General features: G+C 35.6%; 1 protein-coding gene across 1 annotated transcript in view; it reads left to right on the top strand.

The window, feature by feature from the left end:
- Positions 1 to 22,730, top strand: part of PLCZ1 (phospholipase C zeta 1) — a gene marked incomplete at its 3' end in the record, with an annotated part of 41,612 nt that overhangs the window by 633 nt on the left and 18,249 nt on the right. The window contains exons 2-5 of the mRNA XM_082849947.1: positions 9,513 to 9,744; positions 14,046 to 14,247; positions 16,834 to 16,978; positions 20,895 to 21,044. Coding sequence (XP_082706073.1) covers positions 9,513 to 9,744; positions 14,046 to 14,247; positions 16,834 to 16,978; positions 20,895 to 21,044 — 729 coding nt within the window. The remainder of the gene's footprint in view (positions 1 to 9,512; positions 9,745 to 14,045; positions 14,248 to 16,833; positions 16,979 to 20,894; positions 21,045 to 22,730) is intronic.

The following is a 22,730-nucleotide window of genomic DNA, read 5'->3' as shown; positions in this document are numbered from 1 at the left end:
AGCTGAGTTTTGCACTAGGAAGATGTCAGATTTCTTGGCGAGTCAGGCGAGAACACTAGACTGGCCAGCTCAGATAGTTAGGAAGATAGGCATCCTGAATATGATTTTGGTTCTTGAAAGTGAGTAGCCAGATAACACAATCTTGTTGAAATTGTTACCAACTAACACAAACCGGGAAGCTTGTGTTACCTTACCTGCGAGCTACTCAGTTAGCCTGATACAGTTTTAGGGATGTTGGCAGACGCAGGTTTCCAGTTCAGAGAAAAAAGACAGCTTGGCTCTCACAAAAATAGCACCTGCCAGCGTATCGACATTTTGGTGCCATGTCTCCTAGCCCCGTTCCCAGAGTGTGATGTGAGGAGGCTCAGGTGACATGTGCGCGCGGTGGGTGGCATTACCTGAGAGGAACCTCAAGTTTAGAAAGCCAGAGCTTTTTTTATGGGCTGTAGGCCTGTCTGATCTTTGCTCTGGAGGCTGTCATTATCATTATTATCCTGGACAGTAAACAAACCTGCAGTTTTCCTCTGGAGAGGAAAACCTCTTCATTACGTAAAACATCCTTGAAGAGCTAGTCCTGAAGAAAGGTGGTTGGTGCCTCTGCTTAGAAAATAAGCAGAAACACACAGCAGACCCTACAAGCATTTTTCTCAATAAGATTTAGCCCTCATGTTTACGAACCACAAAGAGGAGCTTCGAAAAAGAAAAGCTGTACTTCTCAGGAGACTGCAGTAAAAGACAAAGAATTCAGAGCTGTTTCTATGAATCCAAGTAGCTTTTGCTGCAATAAGCTATCAGAATTTTAATCAATTCATGTCTAATACCACAAGTGAAGAACACAAGTTTCTGTGAAAGACCTTTATACATAGAATTTTCCCTCGGTGGTATTGCCCGAAGGGAGAAAGAGCTATCTGCTTTCAGGTTTAATGAAATTCACATTCAGCACAATATAGAGGTAGTAATATGCTAAATCTGTATCAAATGTGAAATATTGAAAATCTTATTTAGTGATTATCAAGTTGCTTTGAATTATCTGCAAGATAGAGATAGCTGTTTGAAATCCACTTGAGTAAAAGCATGCCATATTGAAAAGCGTCATGTAGAATGCTAAACAGTTATAACAAGTAAATAAGTAGCTCATTAACTGAAATTTATGATTATTTGGACATAGCAGGATTGAAGGTCTATTTTGTTTAGTAAAACCTTTTTAAAGTAGCTATGAAAACAATGTTAATTATAGAAATTAGAGGGGCAGAGTTTGCTTAGAATACTTCAAAAAACCCTTTAAAGTGAACTCAAATACTTTAGAAGCATAAATTACATATAAACAAGGCTGATGATTATGATAAACCATTCTCTTCTATTAAAATAATTCCCCTAGGCCCTCTAATAGAAAATACTTTTTTGCCTTAGGCTAAGTTGCTGTGTATGCATTAAAATGTTGATTAAGTAATATGCTCAGGGAAAATGTATTGGCTAACTGAATTTTCTGGAAAGGTGAAGACCAAGTTTAAACATCTGACTCTTTTGCTTTAACTTTTGTTGCTAATCTTTCCACACTTCAGGGTACACATTTTAGCCAGAGCAAATAAAATGAATCATGATGAATCTTTGTTTTTGGTGGCCACACACACAAAAAATGCTCAGCTGTTGTCATTAGCAAGCTCAATGGATGTGGAGATTGTTCAGTCTATTAGATTCTAGTTGTACTTGGCAAGCCAGAAATCTCTGAGCAAATGTCTTAACCTGCAGAACGGGGATACTAATATAGTTATTTTGCAGGATGGTTCTGAATATTAAATAAGATATCGTTTGTGAATGTACCTAGTACCAAGCTAGGCATAAAGTAGGCACTCGATAAATATTAGTTGAAGCTACTTGATGATCATTCAAAAAAATATAGAAAATTACAGTACATTCATTGATTTCCTAAGAAGCTGACATAAATTCTGACATGAATTTATTTTCTAAGGTGAAATTTTATTATAAAATTTGAATAAAGATCATGTAAATTTATGACACTGTCAAAATATTGTAAACTTCTTTTTACAAAATTAATTATTGAGTCATGGCTTGAGCAGCAGTTCTCTAAGTTTCTTTTTTATCCCTTTACTAAAATTTTTTTTGATTGCTTTATTATTATCTTTAATTTGTAGCATGTCAGCTATTTTTAGGAAATATTATGTGCCATTTCAATACATATTGCTAGTCTTAGATTACACTCTTGATTTTTGCTGAGTATGAAATAGTATCGTCTTCAATTTCAAGAATTTTTATTATTATAGGACTAACCTTAAGTTTTCAAATTCTCTAAGCAGTTAGCAACCATTATTAAATCTGTAGTATGTGCATGGCACTCTGTTAGAAACAGCGGATTGTAAAAAATAAACTATGTCTCTTTTAAGGAGAAAAGAAATACAGAAATTATTGTTTTAGAAGTAGATTATAATAAATTTCCTAGGTAATGCTAACAGGGAATCTGAGAAGACAGAGACTCTAACTTGGGCTTTTATAAAAGATTCCATGGTGGAGGTGGCATTCTTGCTGGACCTTGAGGAGTGAAAAGCAATGTGTAGATCACATTGCTAGAAATGGTTGAAGAATCACAGGTAAGCAGCCATGACTTGAGTGTAGGATGCTCCAAGGGGAGTGGTGAGAAATAGCTGCAAGCGCAAGTTATGGCCAGATGATAAAAATCCTGACTGGTAGGCCGTGGAATTTGGACTTGGTTTTGTAGGCAGTGGGTAGCCATTGACATTTTTTGAGCAGGGAAATATTGCATATTTTAGGATAAATCTGCCAGCAGTATAGAATGGATTGGGAGTTAGAAGGCAGAGAGATGAGCTAGGATATTTCTCTGCTGCCTCTGCCCTACAAATCTGCAACTTGGGTCAATTCAGGCACTTACATTTGTGTTTTGTTCCACCTCCAGTTTATGATTTCCTACCTTAGTTGGTTCTCCAGAGTCTAAGTTTATTTTTAATCTTAATTAAATAAATTGCACCATATCCTCTTCTAAATGTTACAGTCTCTCTTTTAGCAGATAAACTGAAAGAATCTTTTACATTTCTTCCTGCAACTTCTTCAGTGTTTCATTGCAATAAATTTTGCCTTCACACCTATTTTGAAAACCTCTTTATTTCAAAAATGCTAAATTCAGTGGTTAGCTTCTCCATGCATTTTATTTATCGCTCTTTTCTTAAACTTCTCTCTATTCTAACTCCTAAGACATAACTCTCTCCAAGTTTTTCTTTAAAATTTCATATCGTTCCTCCATCTGTCCTGCTAGCATTCCTCTTCTGTTCTCCTCTTAAAGTTGAGTTCTTAATTTTCTTTCTTTTTACTTAACAAACTCTTCCTGAGCAATCTTAATGAGTCTTTCTCTGCCCCCACCCCCAATTTTATTGAGACATAATTGACATATAGTATTGTATTAGCTTTAGGTGTAACAGCATGATGATTTGATATATGTAATATTATGAAGTGATTACCATGATAAGTTTAGTAGAAATTTATCTCTTCACATAGGTACAGATTTTTTTTTCTTGTGATGGGAGACTTTAAGAGTACTTTCTTAGCAACTTTCAAATATATGATATAGCAGTATTATCTATAGTTACTACACTGTACAGTACATCCCAGAATGATTTATCTTATGCCTGGAAGTTTGTACTTTTTGACCACCTTCATCCATCCTGCCCCTCTTCTACGCCCTAGCTGTTCTCATCCACTTCACCATAGCTAGAGAACCACTAATCTGTTCTCTAGCTATGAGTTCATTTTTTTTTTAATTCCATATGTACATAAGATCATACAGTATTTGTCTTTGCCCATCTGACTTATTTCACTTAGCCTAATGCCCTCAAGGTCCATGCATGACATCACAAATTACAGAATTTCCTTTTTTTTTTTTTTTTTTTTTTTTTGCGGTACGCGGGCCTCTCACTGTTGTGGCCTCTCCCGTTGTGGAGTACAGGCTCCGGACGCGCAGGCTCAGCGGCCATGGCTCACGGGCCCAGCCGCTCCGTGGTATGTGGGATCTTCCCGGACCGGGGTACGAACCCATATCCCCTGCATCGGCAGGCGGACTCTCAACCACTGCGCCACCAGGGGAGCCCTCCTTTTTTATGGGTGAAAAATATTATATATATTTATATGATATATATACACACACACACATATATATCTCATATTCTCTTTATCCATGTAGGTTGTTTCCATGCCTTGACTATTGTAAATAATGCTGCAATGAACACGGGGCAGTGCAGATAGCTTTTCAAGATAGTGATTTCATTTTCTTTGAATGAGTGCCAAGAAGTGAACTTGTTGAATGATATGGTAGTTCTATTTTTAGTTTTCTGAGGAACTTCCATATTGTTTATGACCATTACTTCAACTCTTTATCAAGTAATTCACTTATTTCTGTTTTAATAAGGTCTGTTTCTGGGGTTTTATCTTGTTCTTTTGTTGGGAACATATTCCTCTGTTTCTTCATTTTCCTTTACTCTCTGTCGGTTTCTGTGCCTTGGTTCTGGTTTGTCTCTCAACCTCTGTGATAGTGCAAGCAGCCTACTTCATTCTTAATGGCTCCCAGTCATTGAGGGTGTACCAGGACCTGGCAGTGTCTCATAACAGAGGATCAGGCAGCATCTAGATGCAGGCTGATTGGAAGCTGGACCCTCAGGCAGCAGCTTGTAAGGTGTGCAAATAGACATCCTTCAGGAAAAGACTGGAAGATGGGGGCATCAGTCCATCCCCTCTGAGCAGAGCCCCAGAGGGACTGCCAGCCAAGGACTTTCTCTTTGTTTGGCAGGGTTCTGCTGAACCCGTGAACACAAGCCCCACTGGCGGCCAGAGCCAGGCTATCAAGGGGTGTGTCCTCTGGGAAACAGCTTGTGTGCACAAGCTCCTGGCCTTGGCAACAGTCTCCAAGGTATGGAAATAGGCCTTCTTCAGGAAAGACTGGGACTTGGGTGCCTCTGGCTGCTGTATCTGTGCAATAGAAGCAGAAGGAAACAGAATGAAAAAAGAGAAAAAACCAAGTTTGCCAGGTAGTTTAAACAAGTATGTCAGAGTTTGGGAAGAAAGTTGCAAGTCATATGATTTCCTAGAATATATTCTGAATACTTTGGTTTTTAGTGTAATTTCAGAGATAATTTTAAATGTTACATTTTATTTTAAAATTTCTTGTTTTGATAGATCAGCTTTCTCATGGTGTCATTTTTAAAGCAACATTTCATCTTTTTACTAACTAACTGAGCAATGGAGAATGGTAACAAAATGAAAAGGCTTAATTCTGTTTTCTGAAGTGTACTATCAGAATGACTAACAATAGAATTATTTTAATATGTTCTTTTATCCTCCTGTATTCAGTCATTCATTTAAACATATAATCACTAGCCTCCTACTTTAGGGTAGGTCCAGTACCAGGTACTGGGAATAAAAATAAGTATAAAATATCTACCTTCATGGGATTCATAGTCTTAAGGTAAAAGATATATTTTAAAATTACACATAAATAATGAAAGAGTTGTTTGGGAAAGTTCTTTTTGTAATGCTTGCAAAGAATAACCACTTAATGAGCTTCGTGGTTTTTCTTTTTGGAAACAGGAGAAAGATGGCTTCATTACTCTTATTTTATGTTGTAAACTGTAAATGATTAATATGTAACATTTTAAAAAGCTATAGTATTCCCTGCAGTGGGGCCTGAGATTTTGCATATTTTCTGTAATATGTTTTTAAAAATAGTTTTCCTACACTCCCTAGCTTTAGGGAGATTTTTAGCTCCTTTATCCAATTAAATGAACATATTTCACCAGGATCATAAAATTGTTTAGGTGCTGGACCAAGTTCTGAAGACCTCAGTCAGACACTCTTATAAGTACTTAGGATACAAGAAACAGATGACAGACTTCCTGTCTGAGACAATTTGGCATTTCTAGAAGAGAAGTAGAAAAAAAGGCTTTAATTCCAGTGTAATAAACCCTAGGAGAGAAGAAGGTACAGAATCGTATAAGAATCCTGAGTAGGACTCTCTAACATGGGCTGAGGAAGAGACACAGAGGGACATAAGGGATGACTTCTAGAGAAGGACGCTTTTTCAAGGATTAGTAGAAATTCGTAAGTTAAGAAGTACAATAAAAGAAGGGCATTCCAGACAGAAGAAACAGCCTTTACAATAGCAAGAGACAGCTTGATGTTTATACTGCAACTCATTCAGAGCACAGGCAGTGTGAAGTGCAAGGGAGAAGGTGAGGGAAGAAACCATCAGTGATGTCTTCAAGGGTCTTGGATTCTACACAACAGTTTGGATTTTGTCCTGAAGACAAAGGAGAAACACAGAAATTTAAGAGAGTTAAAGAGATCAGACTTGTATTTGACACAATTTATTTCTGCACATATACTCTCAATACGTGCAATGGTGTATTGTTTTCTCTTTCCTCCCATTGCTTGTCTTTATTGTTTTGGAGTTAGTTCAGGTCCTGGTCTACCATGCCTGTGAGACTGGGGACAATTTACATAAGATTTTTGACCTTCAGTTCCCTCCTACAGGGGAGATATTAATACATTGGTACCCTACAAGTTGTGGCTGCTGTTACGTGCCTCAGTACTCAGATTTGAACCTTCCTTGCTTATCACTTTTCTTCTTTCTTCCCTTCTGCTGACGCTCTGTCATCTTTCTTCTCCTTATTATTTACCCTTTGTTGCTTTCCTTTTCCTTTTCTCTTTCTATCAAAATTAGAACTTCCCATTTTCAGCGATACGATTCTCACCTCTTGTGTGTGGTTTTTCTTTTTTGGTAATTTGATTCATTTTTGACCCTTCATTTCCTTTGGGTTTGATCAATTGTAGCAATTATTTGTATTTGTGGAATTTTTTTCAACTTTATATCTCTAATTCTTTCTAGTATCAGATAACAACTTCAATCTTTAGGGAAAAACAAAACAGAACGAGTTACCAGAGGACATTTCAGATGGTCAAGTTTATATCCTGCTTGAAAGAAGCAGAATTTTCATTGCTTAGTGGATAAAGTATATCTTATCGTATGCTGCTATTCAGTAAGACAAAAGTTTTTATAATTCATACAATTTTACATGACAAAATGTTTCGGGAATTACAGGCACACTTTGATTTTTATTGACTTCCTTAAGATCTTATGACAAATTATGAGCAAAATGGAGCTAAATTAAAAAACAAAACTAATTCTTTAACATTGACTTATGTGGACCTCAAAATCCAGAATTTCAAAACAGTAAGTTGAACTTCATAGTCTACTGAGATTATTGATAATATGAATTATTTTTAAGATTTTGTAATTTTAAGGTGCTATTATTGTTTAATGAGCTCTGGAGACCCAACTTCTTATTTGACGACCACCGATTCCAACCTTCTTCCCAAGCTTATCACCGTCTCATTCCCAATGGGTCTCCATTCCAGCCCCTGCTTCTTCAAGCTGCTCTGTACGTGTAAATTAATGCTCCTCCTTGAACTAAGCTGGTGCTCTTCCTACTTGATTCCCAGCTCAGACTGTTTCTTGGATTCCTCAGATCAAACTCTCCGGTAGCCACCAGTGAACTTTTCCTAAAAAAGTGAAGAGATCATTTCCAGCATGTTTATCCTCTGTTGTACCTTAGGGTTGTTTTATAGTTAAATTTGTCAAAAGATGAGACACTAGACTGGAGGGTGTGAGGGAAACAGACATAGATAAGACCTAACAATACACTGATATCTCCATCCTCATAGCAACCTGTGACATAAGTAGTGCTATCTATCCCCATTTTGCAGATGAAGAGTATGAAGCTCATAGTTTAATTTAGAAGTTCAAAATCCCACATGCTTTGGAGCTAGGAATATAATGTCAGCTCAGACTGTCTACAGATCGTCAGCTTTTCACCACAATACAGTGGCCCTTTAACAGGAACTTTTTGTACTTAAGCTTAAGTACTTTTCAGTGTATTGAGAAAATTAAAATATAAATAGCCTCTTTGGAAATTAAATGTCCTTCTAAGGTGCACTTCCTATACCTCAGTTTTTTATTTGTAAGTGATACTCTAATTCTACTAGTTATTCTAACTCTCCCCAACTCCAGACTTTCTTGACTTCTCTCCCTCATGCATCTAAAATGTTAATGTGTTGAATCCTTCTGACTTCTCTCTTCATAATTTTACTGACACCTGTTCTTTAGTTTCTACTCATCACCTCCCACCTGGATGGCATCTTCTCTCTTCCCTTACCTGCAGTTCTCCTTCTCTTCCCATCGGTAATGCACAACTAATCACAACTAAACCTCTCCTATGCTAGTCATTTTCCTACTCAGAACCTCACAGTGATTCTGTTACTTTAAATAACTGGACCCAGCCCACTTTCCTGTCTCTTGTCTCATAAAGTTCAAATGTGAATTTTCCAGAACAACCAGGTGAAGCTACTCTTTCTCATCGAAACTGACCTTGTTTGTCCCTCTCCCAGTTCCTTCAGTGATTATGCAGATTCCACTTCCTCAAAGTATTACCACCTATTGCAGCTTCTGTATTTACAGTGATCTTGAATGACTGATTTATGCTGACATTTATGGTGCAGGATGCCTATTGATGACATGGGGTTACATACTGTTTGGATGGTTTCAAGAAGCTACTGAGATAGAGTAGAATAGAAAAATGAAATGTGTAATTGAAAGATAACCTAGAATCCTCATCTTCTCCCATACTTCTTTCCATTCCAACTATGGCTATTGGGTTGTTTTTGTTTTGTTTTTTACAGAGAGGGTCTTCTTATTTCTGACCATTTATTTACAAACATCCACCCAGGAATAACTCCAGCATGTTCATCTCAAGCCTGTATCCCCCTCCAGATATTTAGATTCATATTTCTGACTCTGTAGGACACATGTCCCTGAAAGTTCCATGACCTCTCAGAGTCAACATTTCCCTCTGCAATCCTGCACCCCTGCTGGATCACCTTTCCTTTCCCATTCAGACCGAGCAGATCTGAAACCACAGGTCTGTTTTCCCTTCATGATGGACCCATGTCCTAGATTTCAGTTTCCAAGTGCCCAAAACAAAGCTTTTGATAGAGGAAACCAACTAGGCAGGGACAAAACAACAGACTATAGTGAGCTCTATGGGATGGCATATGTTATCACCACAGTGAGGAGAAGGTCTGAGGTAATTCCAAATGGTTCTGGGATGTCCTAAGTCTGGAAGAATCTCTAGCAGCTTCGCCTGAATTCGGGCAAGTCTTTCCGGGTAAAGAACTAACTCTCCCCAGGGGCAGGATACACTTCTTCACTTAAACTGGGCAGCTCTGGCCGCTGGGTTTTAAGTGGTGATGATCCATTAACCTTTCTCCAACTTTGGCACCATTTCATGCAGTTTTATGTATTTTATCTGAAATAAGAATCCAGTGTAACTTCTTTCCAGTATAAGTTGGTATATATGTTACACAAATACTCTAACATCTTCATTTTGTGTATTTTTTATGTTCACAATGTGAGCCCACCAGTCATTGTTTTTTAGTAGGATAATGACAGGCTGAAGCAAGGAAGAATCACCATAGAAGAATTTAGAACAATTTATCGAATTATTGCACACAGAGAAGAAATTATTGAGATTTTCAACACGTATTCTGAAAACCGGAAATTTCTTTTTGAAAAGAATCTGGCCCAATTTTTGACACAAGAGCAGTATACACTTGACATTAATAAAAGTATTGCTTCTGAGATCATTCAAAAATATGAGCCTATTGAAGAAGGTATGCTTGTATTTCAAAGTTTTATCAAATATTTATATGCAAACTATTTTTTAAGATTTGCACTTATTAAATTCAAATTTTTGATTAGGTCAGACTTCTTATGGGTAATATATATTGGCTGTTTTAATTTCATATTTTACAGACAGCAGGTGTATCTTTTAGAAAGCTTTGTTGTGTTAACAGCGGCATTCTTTCATTGTCTTGTTCCTTTCTTTTAGCTGCTTCTGTATATCTCTCAAGTGTTCAGAGATTAGCTTATTCAGGAAAAGCAAAATGAGGATTCTATTACAAGTACTGTAATGGAAGAAAGGGTCTTGATATTCATTAATAAGATAAAAACCCAGGTATAGGCACTTTTCCATTTTTATACACTATTTTATTGAAAAATATATGAATATTAAATTAGCTAAATGAAAACAATTCTAGGAAAGAATAAAACATTATAAAATCACTAATTTCCCTGTTGTTTATACACATAATTGTCTACAACATTTCATAAACATTAAAACATTTTTTCTTTTCTTCTATTTTTTTTTTCTTTTTTTTTTTTTTCTCTTTTTTTTTTCTTCTGTTTTTTGAATGCAGTCATCTGGTTTAAGTTCAATGACCATTTTGGCTAGTGAGCTGTTGTATAGTTTTTTTTTTTTTTTTGTCATAGTTTTTGATCTCTGTCTCATCTTTCATTGACTAAAATATTTCAATTTTTTCCATTTATGTTTATTTTTAAATAAAATAATAAATAATAATGTAATAAAATATGCACAAAAAACACTATTAAAGCATACTGTTTAACCCTACAGAAATTAATAGAATAGCTCAAAATATTTATTAACAAGGGATATATGAAAGCCCAAGTTCTGCCTTTGAAAACTGGTTTATGGCCATCAATGCTTAACATATGATAATATGGGTCCTAACAAAACAAGACTTATTCCTTCATGGGCTCGTACATTCATAATTTATTCAAATGTTTATCTGTGGGCACTGAGTATGGTTCTAGGGCTGGGGATACAGTGGAGAACAAGGCAAACTAGGTTTCATATTCCTGATAGGGGTTGGAGAGAGATTGACAATAAATAATTAAACATACAAATGGATAATTTCAGGGAGTGCTATGTACTGTGAAAAAAATAGAGAGTAGACAAGCACGAGGTCTAGCTCAAGTTGGTTGTTTTTTATTTTTTAAACATCTTTATTAGAGCATAATTGCTTTACAATGGTGTGTCAGTTTCTGCTTTATAACAAAGTGAATCAGTTATACATATGTCCCCATAGCTTGGTTGTTTAGGAGAGTCCTCGATGGGGATGCGATATTTGAGCTGAGACGTAAGTGGTGAGAAAGAACTAGACATGTGACAAAATGGGGGAAGAGAAGTGTTGGCCCTGAGTTGGAGAATCGAGGAACAAGAGGAGGACAGTGTTGTTGGAACCTGGAGAATGAGGGCTAAAAGCGTTTGGACAGGGATTAAGTCATGTTGGTCTTGTTGGCCACAATTAAGATTTTGGCTCATGATTCAGTGCCACGTAAAGACCTTGGAGGCTTTTAAGTACCATGGTGGTAAGACTGAAGATAGTGCTAGTAAGAGTTTGGTCTGATCACGATTAAAACTTTGCAGGTTTGCAACAAGATAAAGAGCTTGCATCAGAACGTAAAAAAAGTACATCTCTAAGCACATCTGATGAGTCCAGCTGACTTCTTTCCTTTCAATAGCAAAGACTTTCTCTAAGAAAGAAGTGAATTGATTTAGGCTCTGGTTCAAGCTCTTTATGTCATTGCCACCTGGAAACAACCAGTTCATAGACAAGCACTTTTAGTAGCATTATTCCAGTCAATATTCAAAAAAAAAAAAATTGCCACTGTTACCTGCAGGTGGTAAATTAAAAGATACAAAGGGAAATGGGATGGTGCCAGTGACATCTTGGAATTGTGTTTGTATTTTAACCATAATATTACACTGTTCATCTATTTCATCTTTTGGGCCTTACTCTGCTTCCATTCAGATAGTTTCACACAGCCAAGACCTTGCATTTCATTTACATGGCTATTGATCACTTTAGAGACTTATTAAGGTCAATTTGAATTATGATCTTACAGTCCCAAATGCTGCCAAGTTTCTCAGTCTCATCCCACATTGATACTTGACATATGTCAATACCAAATAAGGAAAACCTCATTTTATTTTAAAAATAAAAATCCATGAGATTAATTCTCAGTCTGGTAGTTTTTAAAGGCATAAGAGGAGTTTGTTTTCTATTCCAGTACCAAAGATAGTTACTTAATTAGTTAATAGTTCAAAAGGGCTATAGGCCAATCACTGCTAATTGCACTGGGAAAAAGAATAAATTCATGCAAATCATTACTATTAAAATATATGATGCCTTTGCCCCATACACTCACATGTTTCTAAATTTGCATAACTTTGAAATAGTTTGCATGACTGTAAGCATTTTATGTATTTTCTTCTAGCTTTCATTTTTTAAACCAAAATTGTAAGAGCATTTTGAATGCTGGCTTTTTCATTTTTATGATGTCATAAACATTTACTTATGTCACTGTATATTTTTTTTCTGATACATTATTTGTAACGGCTGCTTAATATTGTATCATAGCTTGAGATTTAATTTGTTTCCTCCCCTCATTTATTTTGCTTTTATAAATAATGCTAGTGTGAGCATTCTTGCACATCCATCTTTGTCTGAGGCTCTATTTCTGTAGTGTAAATTCCCAGAAATAAAATTATTTGCCAAGGATCAACACTCTCTATTCTAAAGTGAATACTCACACCAACTTTTAATTTGAGGCAAACTGAGTAATCAGCAGCAAAAGCAACAGTAACTAACCTTTATAGAGCTAATATATAAAGTTAGTATACAGGGATGGGTGTTATGATTACAGTAAGTCCCCTACATACGAACGAGTTCTGTTCTGAGAGCGAATTTGTAAATCCAATTTGTTCGTAAGTCCAACAAAGTTAGCCTAGGTACCCAGCTAACACAATCGGCTATATAGTACTGTACTGTAATAGGTTTATAATACTTTTCACACAAATAATACATAAAAAACAAACAAACACAAAAAATAAAGAGAACATTTTTAATCTTACAGTACAGTACCTTGAAAAGTACAGTAGTACCAGCTACATCACTGCTGCTTTTACGCTTGCTTCTGGACATCCTGGGCTTGAAGTAAAGATACTGTACTACTTTATACAGTACTGTACAGTAAAGTATACAGAAGCACAACCACTTGTAGAGGATGCATGCACGTGACAATGTACGCCAGACACATGAACTAACTTATGTGATTGGACATGCAAATGCAAGTTTGCATCTTTGAAAGTCGCAACTTGAAGATTCGTATGTAGGGGACTTACTGTACCACCATTCCAAAGATAGCGAGAAGTTAATTAACAGGCTCCTCATATAACAAATAAATGGATTTAACCCAAGCTGTCTCATTCCAGAGCCAGTGTCCTGCTTAAATAGATAATTTTGGTTTATATGATACTGAGTATAAAAGTTCAGAGATCATTTGCTAAAGATGGTAATATGCAAATGACTCAGCAATTGCATTTGTAGGCATGCACCCAACAGAAACATGTACATATTTGCACCAAAAGACATGTCCTGGTTGTTTATAGCAGAACTTTTTATAATAACCCCAAACTGGAAATAATCTAAATGCCCATCAAGAATAGAATTGATAAACAAATTGTGGTGTACTCACACAATAGAAAGCTGTATACAAATGGGAATAAAAAATGTCTAACTGTGTGCATCTACAAGAATAAATCTTATAAACAATGTCAGGCAAAATAAACCGGTCACAAAAAAATACATATTGTGTGAGTCCATTTATATAAAACACAAAAACCAGGGAAAATGGAATCTATGCTGGTAGAAGCCAGACCGTTGAATACACTTGGGGGTGGGGTGTGGGTGGAGGAAGACTAGAAAGTTAGCAGGAGGCAGTCTTCTGGGGTGCTGCTCTGTTCTTTCACCTTGGTGCTGGTTACATAGATGTTTAGCTTGTGGAAATGAATGGATCTATGACATATGTACTTTTCAAATATTAAAAATCAGAGATGATTAAATAATATATAATCTACTTGAATGTTGATATAAAAGAACTAAATATAAGAACCTTAGAAAAATTTGCTTCCAAAGAAACATTAAAAATAGTATTAATATTAATTCTAAATGAATATTCTAGAAACAAACTCTGCTGCTAAGTTTTAAAGTGAGATGTAATTTATATACTACTAATGATATTTCTGCATTCTTTTTATTTATTTTCATAGTTAAACAAGCACACCAGATGTCATTTGAAGGTTTTAGAAGATACATGGATTCGTCTGAATGTCTACTATTTAATAATAAGTATGAAAGTGTTTATCAAGATATGACTCATCCACTGAGTGATTATTTTATTTCAAGTTCACATAATACGTACTTGATATCTGACCAATTAGTGGGACCAAGTGACCTTTGGGGATATGTAAGGTATTTCGATTTTTAAATCCATTATATTTTAAAGATGTTTGAAAGTTCCTGGTGGTGTCTACCTCAGTAGGTAATAATTCACAGTAAAAGAAGGCTATGCATGTTATAAAAACACATAGGGAAGAGGAATTTTGATTTGTACATATCTTGGATATCCAATCTTTGGGTGGTTGTATAATTTATTCAATATATTATTACCATACACTTCCCTTCTAATCCTGTCTGCCAACCTCCTCTCCCCGCTTATTGGCCCTTGGAAGTTTCCTGAGCAATTTGGATACTTCGTATAGGAAAATATGTGAAGAAGACTTTAAAAATCTTATTTAGCTAATCAGAACATCTGGGGTTTCTAAAATAATATGGTTAAAATTAATTCTCAGATATCTCAGTGCTATAAGGAAAACCAACACATACATTATATAATGTGGCATTTATAGATAATATATATACTTATATGTCAACAATTTACATAGATTAAAGGCAGTCTACGCTGCACCATTCATTAATTTTGCGTCCTACAATGTATCATACTGTTAATACCAGTTTAGTTTCAGCTTCAGTTTAGTCAGTCAGCTGAAGATACAGTGGTGAGCAAGATTTTCAAAGTTGCTACACTCATTTGTTCATGAGAATAGGCAGCTAATAAGCAGATAAACAAATCGATATTTCCAGGGCCTGATTCATATGGAGAAGATGAACTAAGGTAATTGTGGGGTGAAGGGTGTTACTTTAATTGAAGGGTCAGGAAAGGCTTCTCAAGAGGATATAGTTGTGGTCTGAGTGACGATAAAGAGGAAGTTTCAGGTCTAGTGGAAGGGCATGCCAAGTAGAAGAAATAATCAGTGCTTGGCATGTTCACATGACAGAAAGACAGCAAGTGTGGGTGGAAACAAATAAATGGAGAATGAAGGGAGGTGAGCTTGAGGAGGTAGACAGGATGCATTTATGAGGGTCTTAGAGACCATGGAAAGGAGAATGGATTTATTCTAGTTGCATTGGGAAGCCATTGGAGGGAATTTCCTTGGGATAATATCATAATTTGATTTACTTTTTACTGTGGCGGAAAGACTGATGGTGCAAGAGTGGAGGTAGAAGATGCTTTGGGAAGACATTGTAGCAGTCCAGGTGATGACGATCATTTAGATGGTGAATTCATGAGGCAGCAGCTGAGATAGAGGGCTGAATTTGAAATATTTCAAGGAGGCAGAGCCAACAAGGTGATTCACCCGGTGATTTGAAGAGAGGTATGAGGGAAAGAGAGTATCAGGATTTTGGACCTGATAACCTAGGATATGATGACATTATGGACAGAGGTGGTAAAGCCTGAGAGAGGAGGCCATTGTAGGTTGTGAGGCAAAAGCAAAAGTTCTGTGATGGCCGTGTTCAGTTTGAGATATCAATTAGTTATCAGAGGGCTAGGTCAGATAGTCAGTTGAGTGTATGTGTCTGGGATTTAGAAGAAGTATCCAGACTGGAAAAATAGGATTGGAAGCCATTGGTATATAGGTGATATTCAAAGCTATGTGATTGGGTGATATTACTTAGGAAAAATCATAGAAAAGATATCTTATAATCCCATGATAACATCAAACTTAGAAATTAATATTGCTTCTCCAGTTTAAAATCTAAGTAAATACATAAATCCACAAACTCAAATATATCTATTTAGAATCCTGTAAAGATTGCCCCATTCATAGCTCTACTTTTATTACAGAAATTTCTATTCATACCTCACTATATTAATTTTTTAAAGAGAGAAACTACACATTTTAAACAGGTTGACTTAGAAATACAGAAAATTACTTTTGAATTCCAAGAAAGTGTTCCACCCATGTGAAAATTTAAAGTTAAGTTTAATTGTATTTCTTCCTTTATTTCCTTACACACCTGTGGAAGATACACTCAAAATGCAAGTCTTTCAAAATTTCTCTACTTATGAGAGGTGATGTAATGCAATGTTTACCTATTAATGTTTAAGTTTCTGGTGCTAATCTTTCCTCCCTTTCTCTCATTTGTTAATTATATGATAGATATAACATTCTTGTGTCTCAGTTTCCTCCTCTTTAAAAGAGGAAAACTAATATTAACTGCATTAAATATTTTAATCCACAAAAAGCCACTTAAACTTATTTAAGTGGAGAATTTCTTTCCTGAGTGAGAGACAAATTTTCATTATTCGTTCCCACGTCATTATTCATTCATTTTCACTCCGTGTCTCCGTGAGACAGTGAAAAGTGCCCTCCACACCACCGCTGGGGGAGAGACAACTTTCTTTTACATGCTTCTGAGTAAAAGGGTTGGCGTGACACAGTGCAATCCACTCAAAACATTTTTGCCGGGGACCAAACCGTGTAGTTAAAATAAGCAGCTTGGTAAAGGTTGGCTTGATCTAAGGATGTAATTAAACCTATCTAGAGATGTAGCAAGAATCAGTATTATTTAGGTTGTCCTCCATGAAAAATTTTTTTCCCACAAAACTATAGAGGGTTTTGATCTATTAGTAGGGAATGAAATTCATGTAGTATTCTGTTAAAGGTATAAACCATAATCTAGGAATGACCATTTATTTTGTTTAAATTTTACTAGTGCCCTTGTGAAAGGATGCCGTTGTCTGGAAATTGACTGCTGGGACGGATCACAAAATGAACCTGTTGTATACCATGGCTATACATTCACCAGCAAGCTTCTGTTTAAAACTGTTATCCGAGCGATACACAAATACGCATTCATAGTACGTGCATATCTTTGTTCAATTAGTTATGTAAACATAAGATAATTTACTTGTTTCAAAATCCTATAATGCTTGACCTTAGTTTAGATCAGTAATATTTCCAATTGTGGGTTATGATCCATTAGTCGGCAGTGAAATCCATGTAGTATATCATTAAAGGTAGATTTGTCAAAGTTAATCTCAGGTAGTAAGGTACATGTGGTTTCATGGAACTTTTAAAAAAATTTTAAAAATTTTGTATAAGCAGGTTCTTATTATTTATTTTATGCATATTAGTGTATATATGTCAATCCAGATCTCCCAGTTCATCCCACCCACCCCCCCCATACTTTTCCCCCCTTGATTTTCATGGAACTTTTTGTTTAATTATATAATATATATTATGTGTGTGTGTGTATGTGTGCACACGTGTGTATTGTGTCATAATATAAATTATATTTCTTACCATGAGTTAATGGCCAGAACAGTTTGAGAAATACTGGCCTATGTAATAGTAAATATTTTACCAACATTCGAATATTTTACTTTCAAGACACAAATGTCAAAAATGTATTATCTCAACTTTTGGCATTTTTTCTACTATGATGTCAGCTATTTATACAGAAGTTGACTTTAGATTTCAAAATTATTGTTAAATGTATTAAGTTACAGATTCAAAGATTTAATTCTTTTTAGAGCTTCTTAATTCAGCTTAAGAATCCTCGTCTATAAATTGAGCTGGTTTTAACAGTCACTGAATTCTGAATAATACTTGATTCCATTGACAAGCTTGGCTAATTCAGTACCTTCAGACATTTTAAATTCTTTTTTTAAACTTAGTATATGTGATTTCTTTCTTAACTACTTCAACCATAGTGCAATTGAAGAGATTTAATTAACAAAATCTTACTACTTAATGTATATCTAATAAATTAAACTTACAAATTCGAAAAGCCTAAAGTACTCCTAAATAAGTCAATGTATTATCTGTAAACATAAGCATAACTTAAAATCACACAGTTAAATCAATTGCTCCATTATTTATTAGAAATAGAGTATAAAATACTAAATATTCACAAAATAAATATAAAATATTTAAAAATTTATCTTAGTATAAAACCTTGATATATGGCATTAATTCTCTTAAACAACTAATTTCTGATGATTTCTAAATTTATATCTCTATCCAAACTTCTCCCTTGAATTTTACACCAATATAGACAACTTCCGATTTGACATTTCCACTTGCATATTTAATAGGTATAATTAACATGTTTAGACTTGAGCTCCAGATAATATTCCTCTTTTTCCTAGTCGCACTTTTCCCGTGGTCCTTCCCATCTCAGTTAATGTTAACTTTTATGTGTTCGGCCTAAATCATTGTTGTCAACATTAACAGTCCCTTCTTTTCTCTCTAACCCCTCAATAAGTTCTTCAGCAAATCCTCTTGACTCTACTTTCAAAATATACACTGAATTTCCCCATTCTCACTGTCACTGTACTGGTCAACTACCATCACCTCTCACTTGGATTATTACAATGGCTTCTTATCCAGGGTTCCTGCTTCTCTCCCTCCTCCCCTGTGGTTTCATCTCAATATATCAGCCAGAGTGACTTTTTGGTAAGTCAAGTCATGTCATTCTGCTTTTCAAACCCTTCAATCCCACTCAAAATAGAAGCTAAGGTCCATACCTTGACTCCCAAGGCCCTACATGACCTGTTTTCCATTACCTCTCTGACCTCTCCCTTGTTCTTGTGACCATTCTGGCCTCCTTACCCTTTTTCAGACATATCTCAAAGCGTTTGCACTTGCTATTCCCTTCGTCTGAAATACTCTTCCCAAATATTTGAGTAGCAAACTCTCTCACTTCATTCAGGGTGGGTAACTGAGGGAATAAAAGGAAATAGAGACAATCTTAAAATTAAAATGACTTGCAAGGATGGACAAACCCCTACAGCTTCTAAGACTCCAAAGAGTAAGCGATGGAATAAAAAAAAGGCTTTGAGCAACAGACTCAATGAGACTTCTCAGTTGGATAACGTGACACAGTTTTGCAGCAAAGATTAGATCAAAGGTTGAACTTTTTGCTCAATATAGTCACCATTCATTTGGGGAAGAGAGAACAATGAAATAAAATAGACTTGATAACTGTGGCTTGGAAAGAACTTTGGATATAGTTACTGACACATGTGACTTACTAGAAACAAACATATGAAATTGAAGTTTTTGAGGAAGTTGTATTGCTAAAAACTAAACCAAACATAAGTCTGACTTGTTAGGTGAACCTTAAAACAACGCTTGGTCAGGAAGTGAGCTGCAAAAGTGGCTTGGCTTTAAGGAAAGCCAACTCCTCAGCACATGCTTTAGATATGAACAAGGAGGATAACGCCAGAGGATCTTCCCAGAGGGTGGAGCCAAAGACCACAGAAGACAAAAAAAAAATGAGTTCTTCCCAGTGAGTGAAGTCAGGGCCTAATCCAGAAATCCATTTGCTAGGCATTCACTTTGCCTAGTCTCAAAATCACTTATTATATTTGGGAAAAGAATTTTACACTCTTCTCTTAATATTAGACTGAGTCAATATATATGTACATGGGTATTTACGAGAAGGTCATTTTTTAGGCTGAACCCCAAAGATATTAGGTTCTAATTCCTGGAAATTGTAAATGTTACTTTATTTGGAAAAAGGGTCTTTACAGGTGTGATGAAGTTAAGACTCTTGAGATGAGAGATTATCCTGAATTATCTGGGTGGGCCCTAAATGCCATCATATGTATCCTTATTAGTGGGAGGTAGAGGGAGATTTAATACACACAGAAGAGGAGGCAATGTGAAGATGAGGGGCAGAGATTGGAGTGATGTGGCCACAAGCCAAGGAATGCTGGCAACCACCAGCAGCTGGAAAAGGCAAAGAACAGATTTCCCCTAGAGCTGCTGAAATTTTAGCCAGTGAAACTGATTTCATTTTAACCAGTGAAACGGATTTCAAAATCTTGGCCTCCAGAATTATGAAAAGATGAATATCTGTTGCTTCACGTGACCAAGTTTATGACAATTTGTTACAACAGCCATAAGAAATTAATATACTCATACATTAATAAGGCATAATATTATATGTGATATATGTAACATATGACATATATATCAAAGGTCTGTAATAATGCAGCAGACCTTGCAATTCCTTTTCTTATTATTCTAAATTGGTAAATTTGTGTCCTGATAATTATATGTGGAAACAAAATAAAGAAAATAATTTTGAATAAGATCCCAAAAGGAGTGCTGTTCACTATTTTGTGACAAATTTAAAAGTTACAATGGTGACTAAGGGCAGAAAATATCTTTGTAGAGTCACTTTTACTTACTAGATACTCTTTATTATTAAAAATTGGAAATATCTTTATCTTTGTTTTTAATTATAAAGCAATGAGTTTTGATTAAAGAATTTAAAATTGAAAAAGTAGAAAATTAACCTTTTTTTAACTTACCAGGGTTAAAGTTTTTCCTAAAAATATCTAAACATATATATGTAGTTTAAAAAAAATGTAGAATCTCACTCTTTGGCAACTTGTTTTTCTTCATAAGACTGGATCATAGATAACTTTCTGTAGAGTATATATAGCTCTACCTCTTTTGTGACAGAGTTATATCATTCCTTTAAAAGGATATGCCATAATTTATTTAAACAAGTACCCACTGTTGGGTGCTTCAGTTTTTTTTCCTATACTTCTAATGCAAATAGTAATAATTTTCCTTTTTATACAGATTGAATGTTCCCTGTTTTGTCAGACTCAAAACTATTTTCAGTTTAAAGAAAACGTAATAATTTTGCGAAGGTACTGAACATTAGAAATGTTTTAAAATTAAGTGCTTCTATAAATTGCATTAAAGTTATTGAGGAGTTTTGATTAATAACTGTAGTAATGGTTAATTTTTTAGACATCTGACTACCCAGTGGTGCTCTCTTTAGAAAATCACTGCTCCCCTTCCCAACAAGAAGTGATGGCAGACAATTTGCAGTCTACTTTTGGAGATGCCTTGCTTTCTGATACTCTTGATGATTTTCCAGACAAATTACCTTCACCAGAGGTAACACTTTGTCTGAGAAGCTCAGGTTAAGAAAAAGAGAAAAAAACATGCTACTATTGTATTGGCCCATGAAACTGGGCTAGAGATCAATGACAAATGCTTAGTTTTGATTATTTATCGAGGTGTATCTTTGCAATGTGTTTCCGAGGAAATAGTCCCGTGAGCATGTAGGTGAATACATTTTGATAAAGAGAATATATAGAGATATACCTAAAAATGCACATTTTAATTGTGCGTTATATCCCATGTGTCCAAAATTTCAAGTCAGTTAATATTAGAGCACAGGAATTTGGTATGTTTTACAGGCCAAAGGCTAAGAAAGAGGCAAAGATCTAGGCTGTAAATAGAATTCATGCCCAATACTTCAGCATCTGGGTGGCAGGTTCCCCCTTTTTTAATCTGCTCTTTTCAATGTCCCTGTCTCTACGGACATCTTACCATCTTCAGTTGAGCATACTCAAGTATTTGGTTTAAAAAAAGCACCCACACCCTACCCTCAGGATTGCAGTTTCTACTCCAGCTATCTTTTTATTTTATTATTTCCTTTCTCAACCCAAATTTTCATTTCCTTGTCTCCTCACAACCTACCTAATCAGGCTTCCTCTTCCATGTGCACCAAGTAAGTATTTCAGTATGCTCATCACTTACCTACCAGTAAATTCTTTTTTTTTAAATATTTATTTTCTTTATCTTTTTTTTTTTTTTTTGGCTGCATCGGGTCTTAGTTGCAGCACGTGGGATCTTTGTTGAGGCTTGTGGGGTCTTTCACTGGAGCGCATGGGCTTCTGTAGTTGTGGAGTGCAGGCTCCAGGTCACATGGGCTCTGTAGCTGTGGCACTTAGTTGCCCCGCGTCATATGGGATCTCAGTTTCCCAACCAGGGATTGAACCTATGTCCCCTGCATTGAAAGGCGGATTCTTTACCACTGGACCATAGAAGTACCCACTACCAGTAAATTCTAACGGACCTATTTCAGCCTTCCTCTGACTTGTTGCCTTGACAACATTCAACGCTATGGATGCCTCCTTCCTTTCTGTGAAACACTTCCTTCTGTAACACCACATTCTTCAGGCTTTCCTCATTCCTCTCTGGCCACTCTTCAGTTTCGTCTGCTGGTCCATTCTCCTCACCCCAAATTTTATCAGGTGATAAATGAACTTTTTTCTTTTTTGACACCCCTAACCAACAGTTTAATTTTGACATGTCATCATTTTGGTAGATATAGTATATATTTGTAATATTTGAATATCCCCCTTTATATTTTTCTTTATTTTATTTAGATGAGTAGAAAATTTAAAGATGAAAGTGTTATGACACTAAGGACAAGAGGTATAGGACTCACGATAGAATTAAGACAGAGAAAAATAAACTGAACAAATGGACAAACTGTGACTCTTTCACCTGATGAGAATGCTCACAGGCTAAACGTGTTCAATTATGACAGAAAAGAAATATTAAACAGCTTGTGCAGAGTGCTGTAAACACATCATCAGATTAAATCTTAAGAGTCATGGTCTAATTCAGGAAATTATAATAATAATTTCAGTTTTCTAGGAATAGAATTCCTCCTATTATTTATAAATCTAATTTTTAGTATTCAGATATATAATTTCCATTAAAGCTTTTGCTTCCACACTAAAGGAGATGCTTTCCAATGAGTAAATGAGAAATTAGAGATAAAGTCAT

Source organism: Leucopleurus acutus (genome assembly GCF_964270905.1).
Source record: "Leucopleurus acutus genome assembly, chromosome: 11".
NCBI classification, from domain to species: domain Eukaryota; kingdom Metazoa; phylum Chordata; class Mammalia; order Artiodactyla; family Delphinidae; genus Leucopleurus; species Leucopleurus acutus.
Note: the sequence above shows the minus strand (reverse complement) of the source record. Positions and strands in the feature narration are given on the sequence as shown.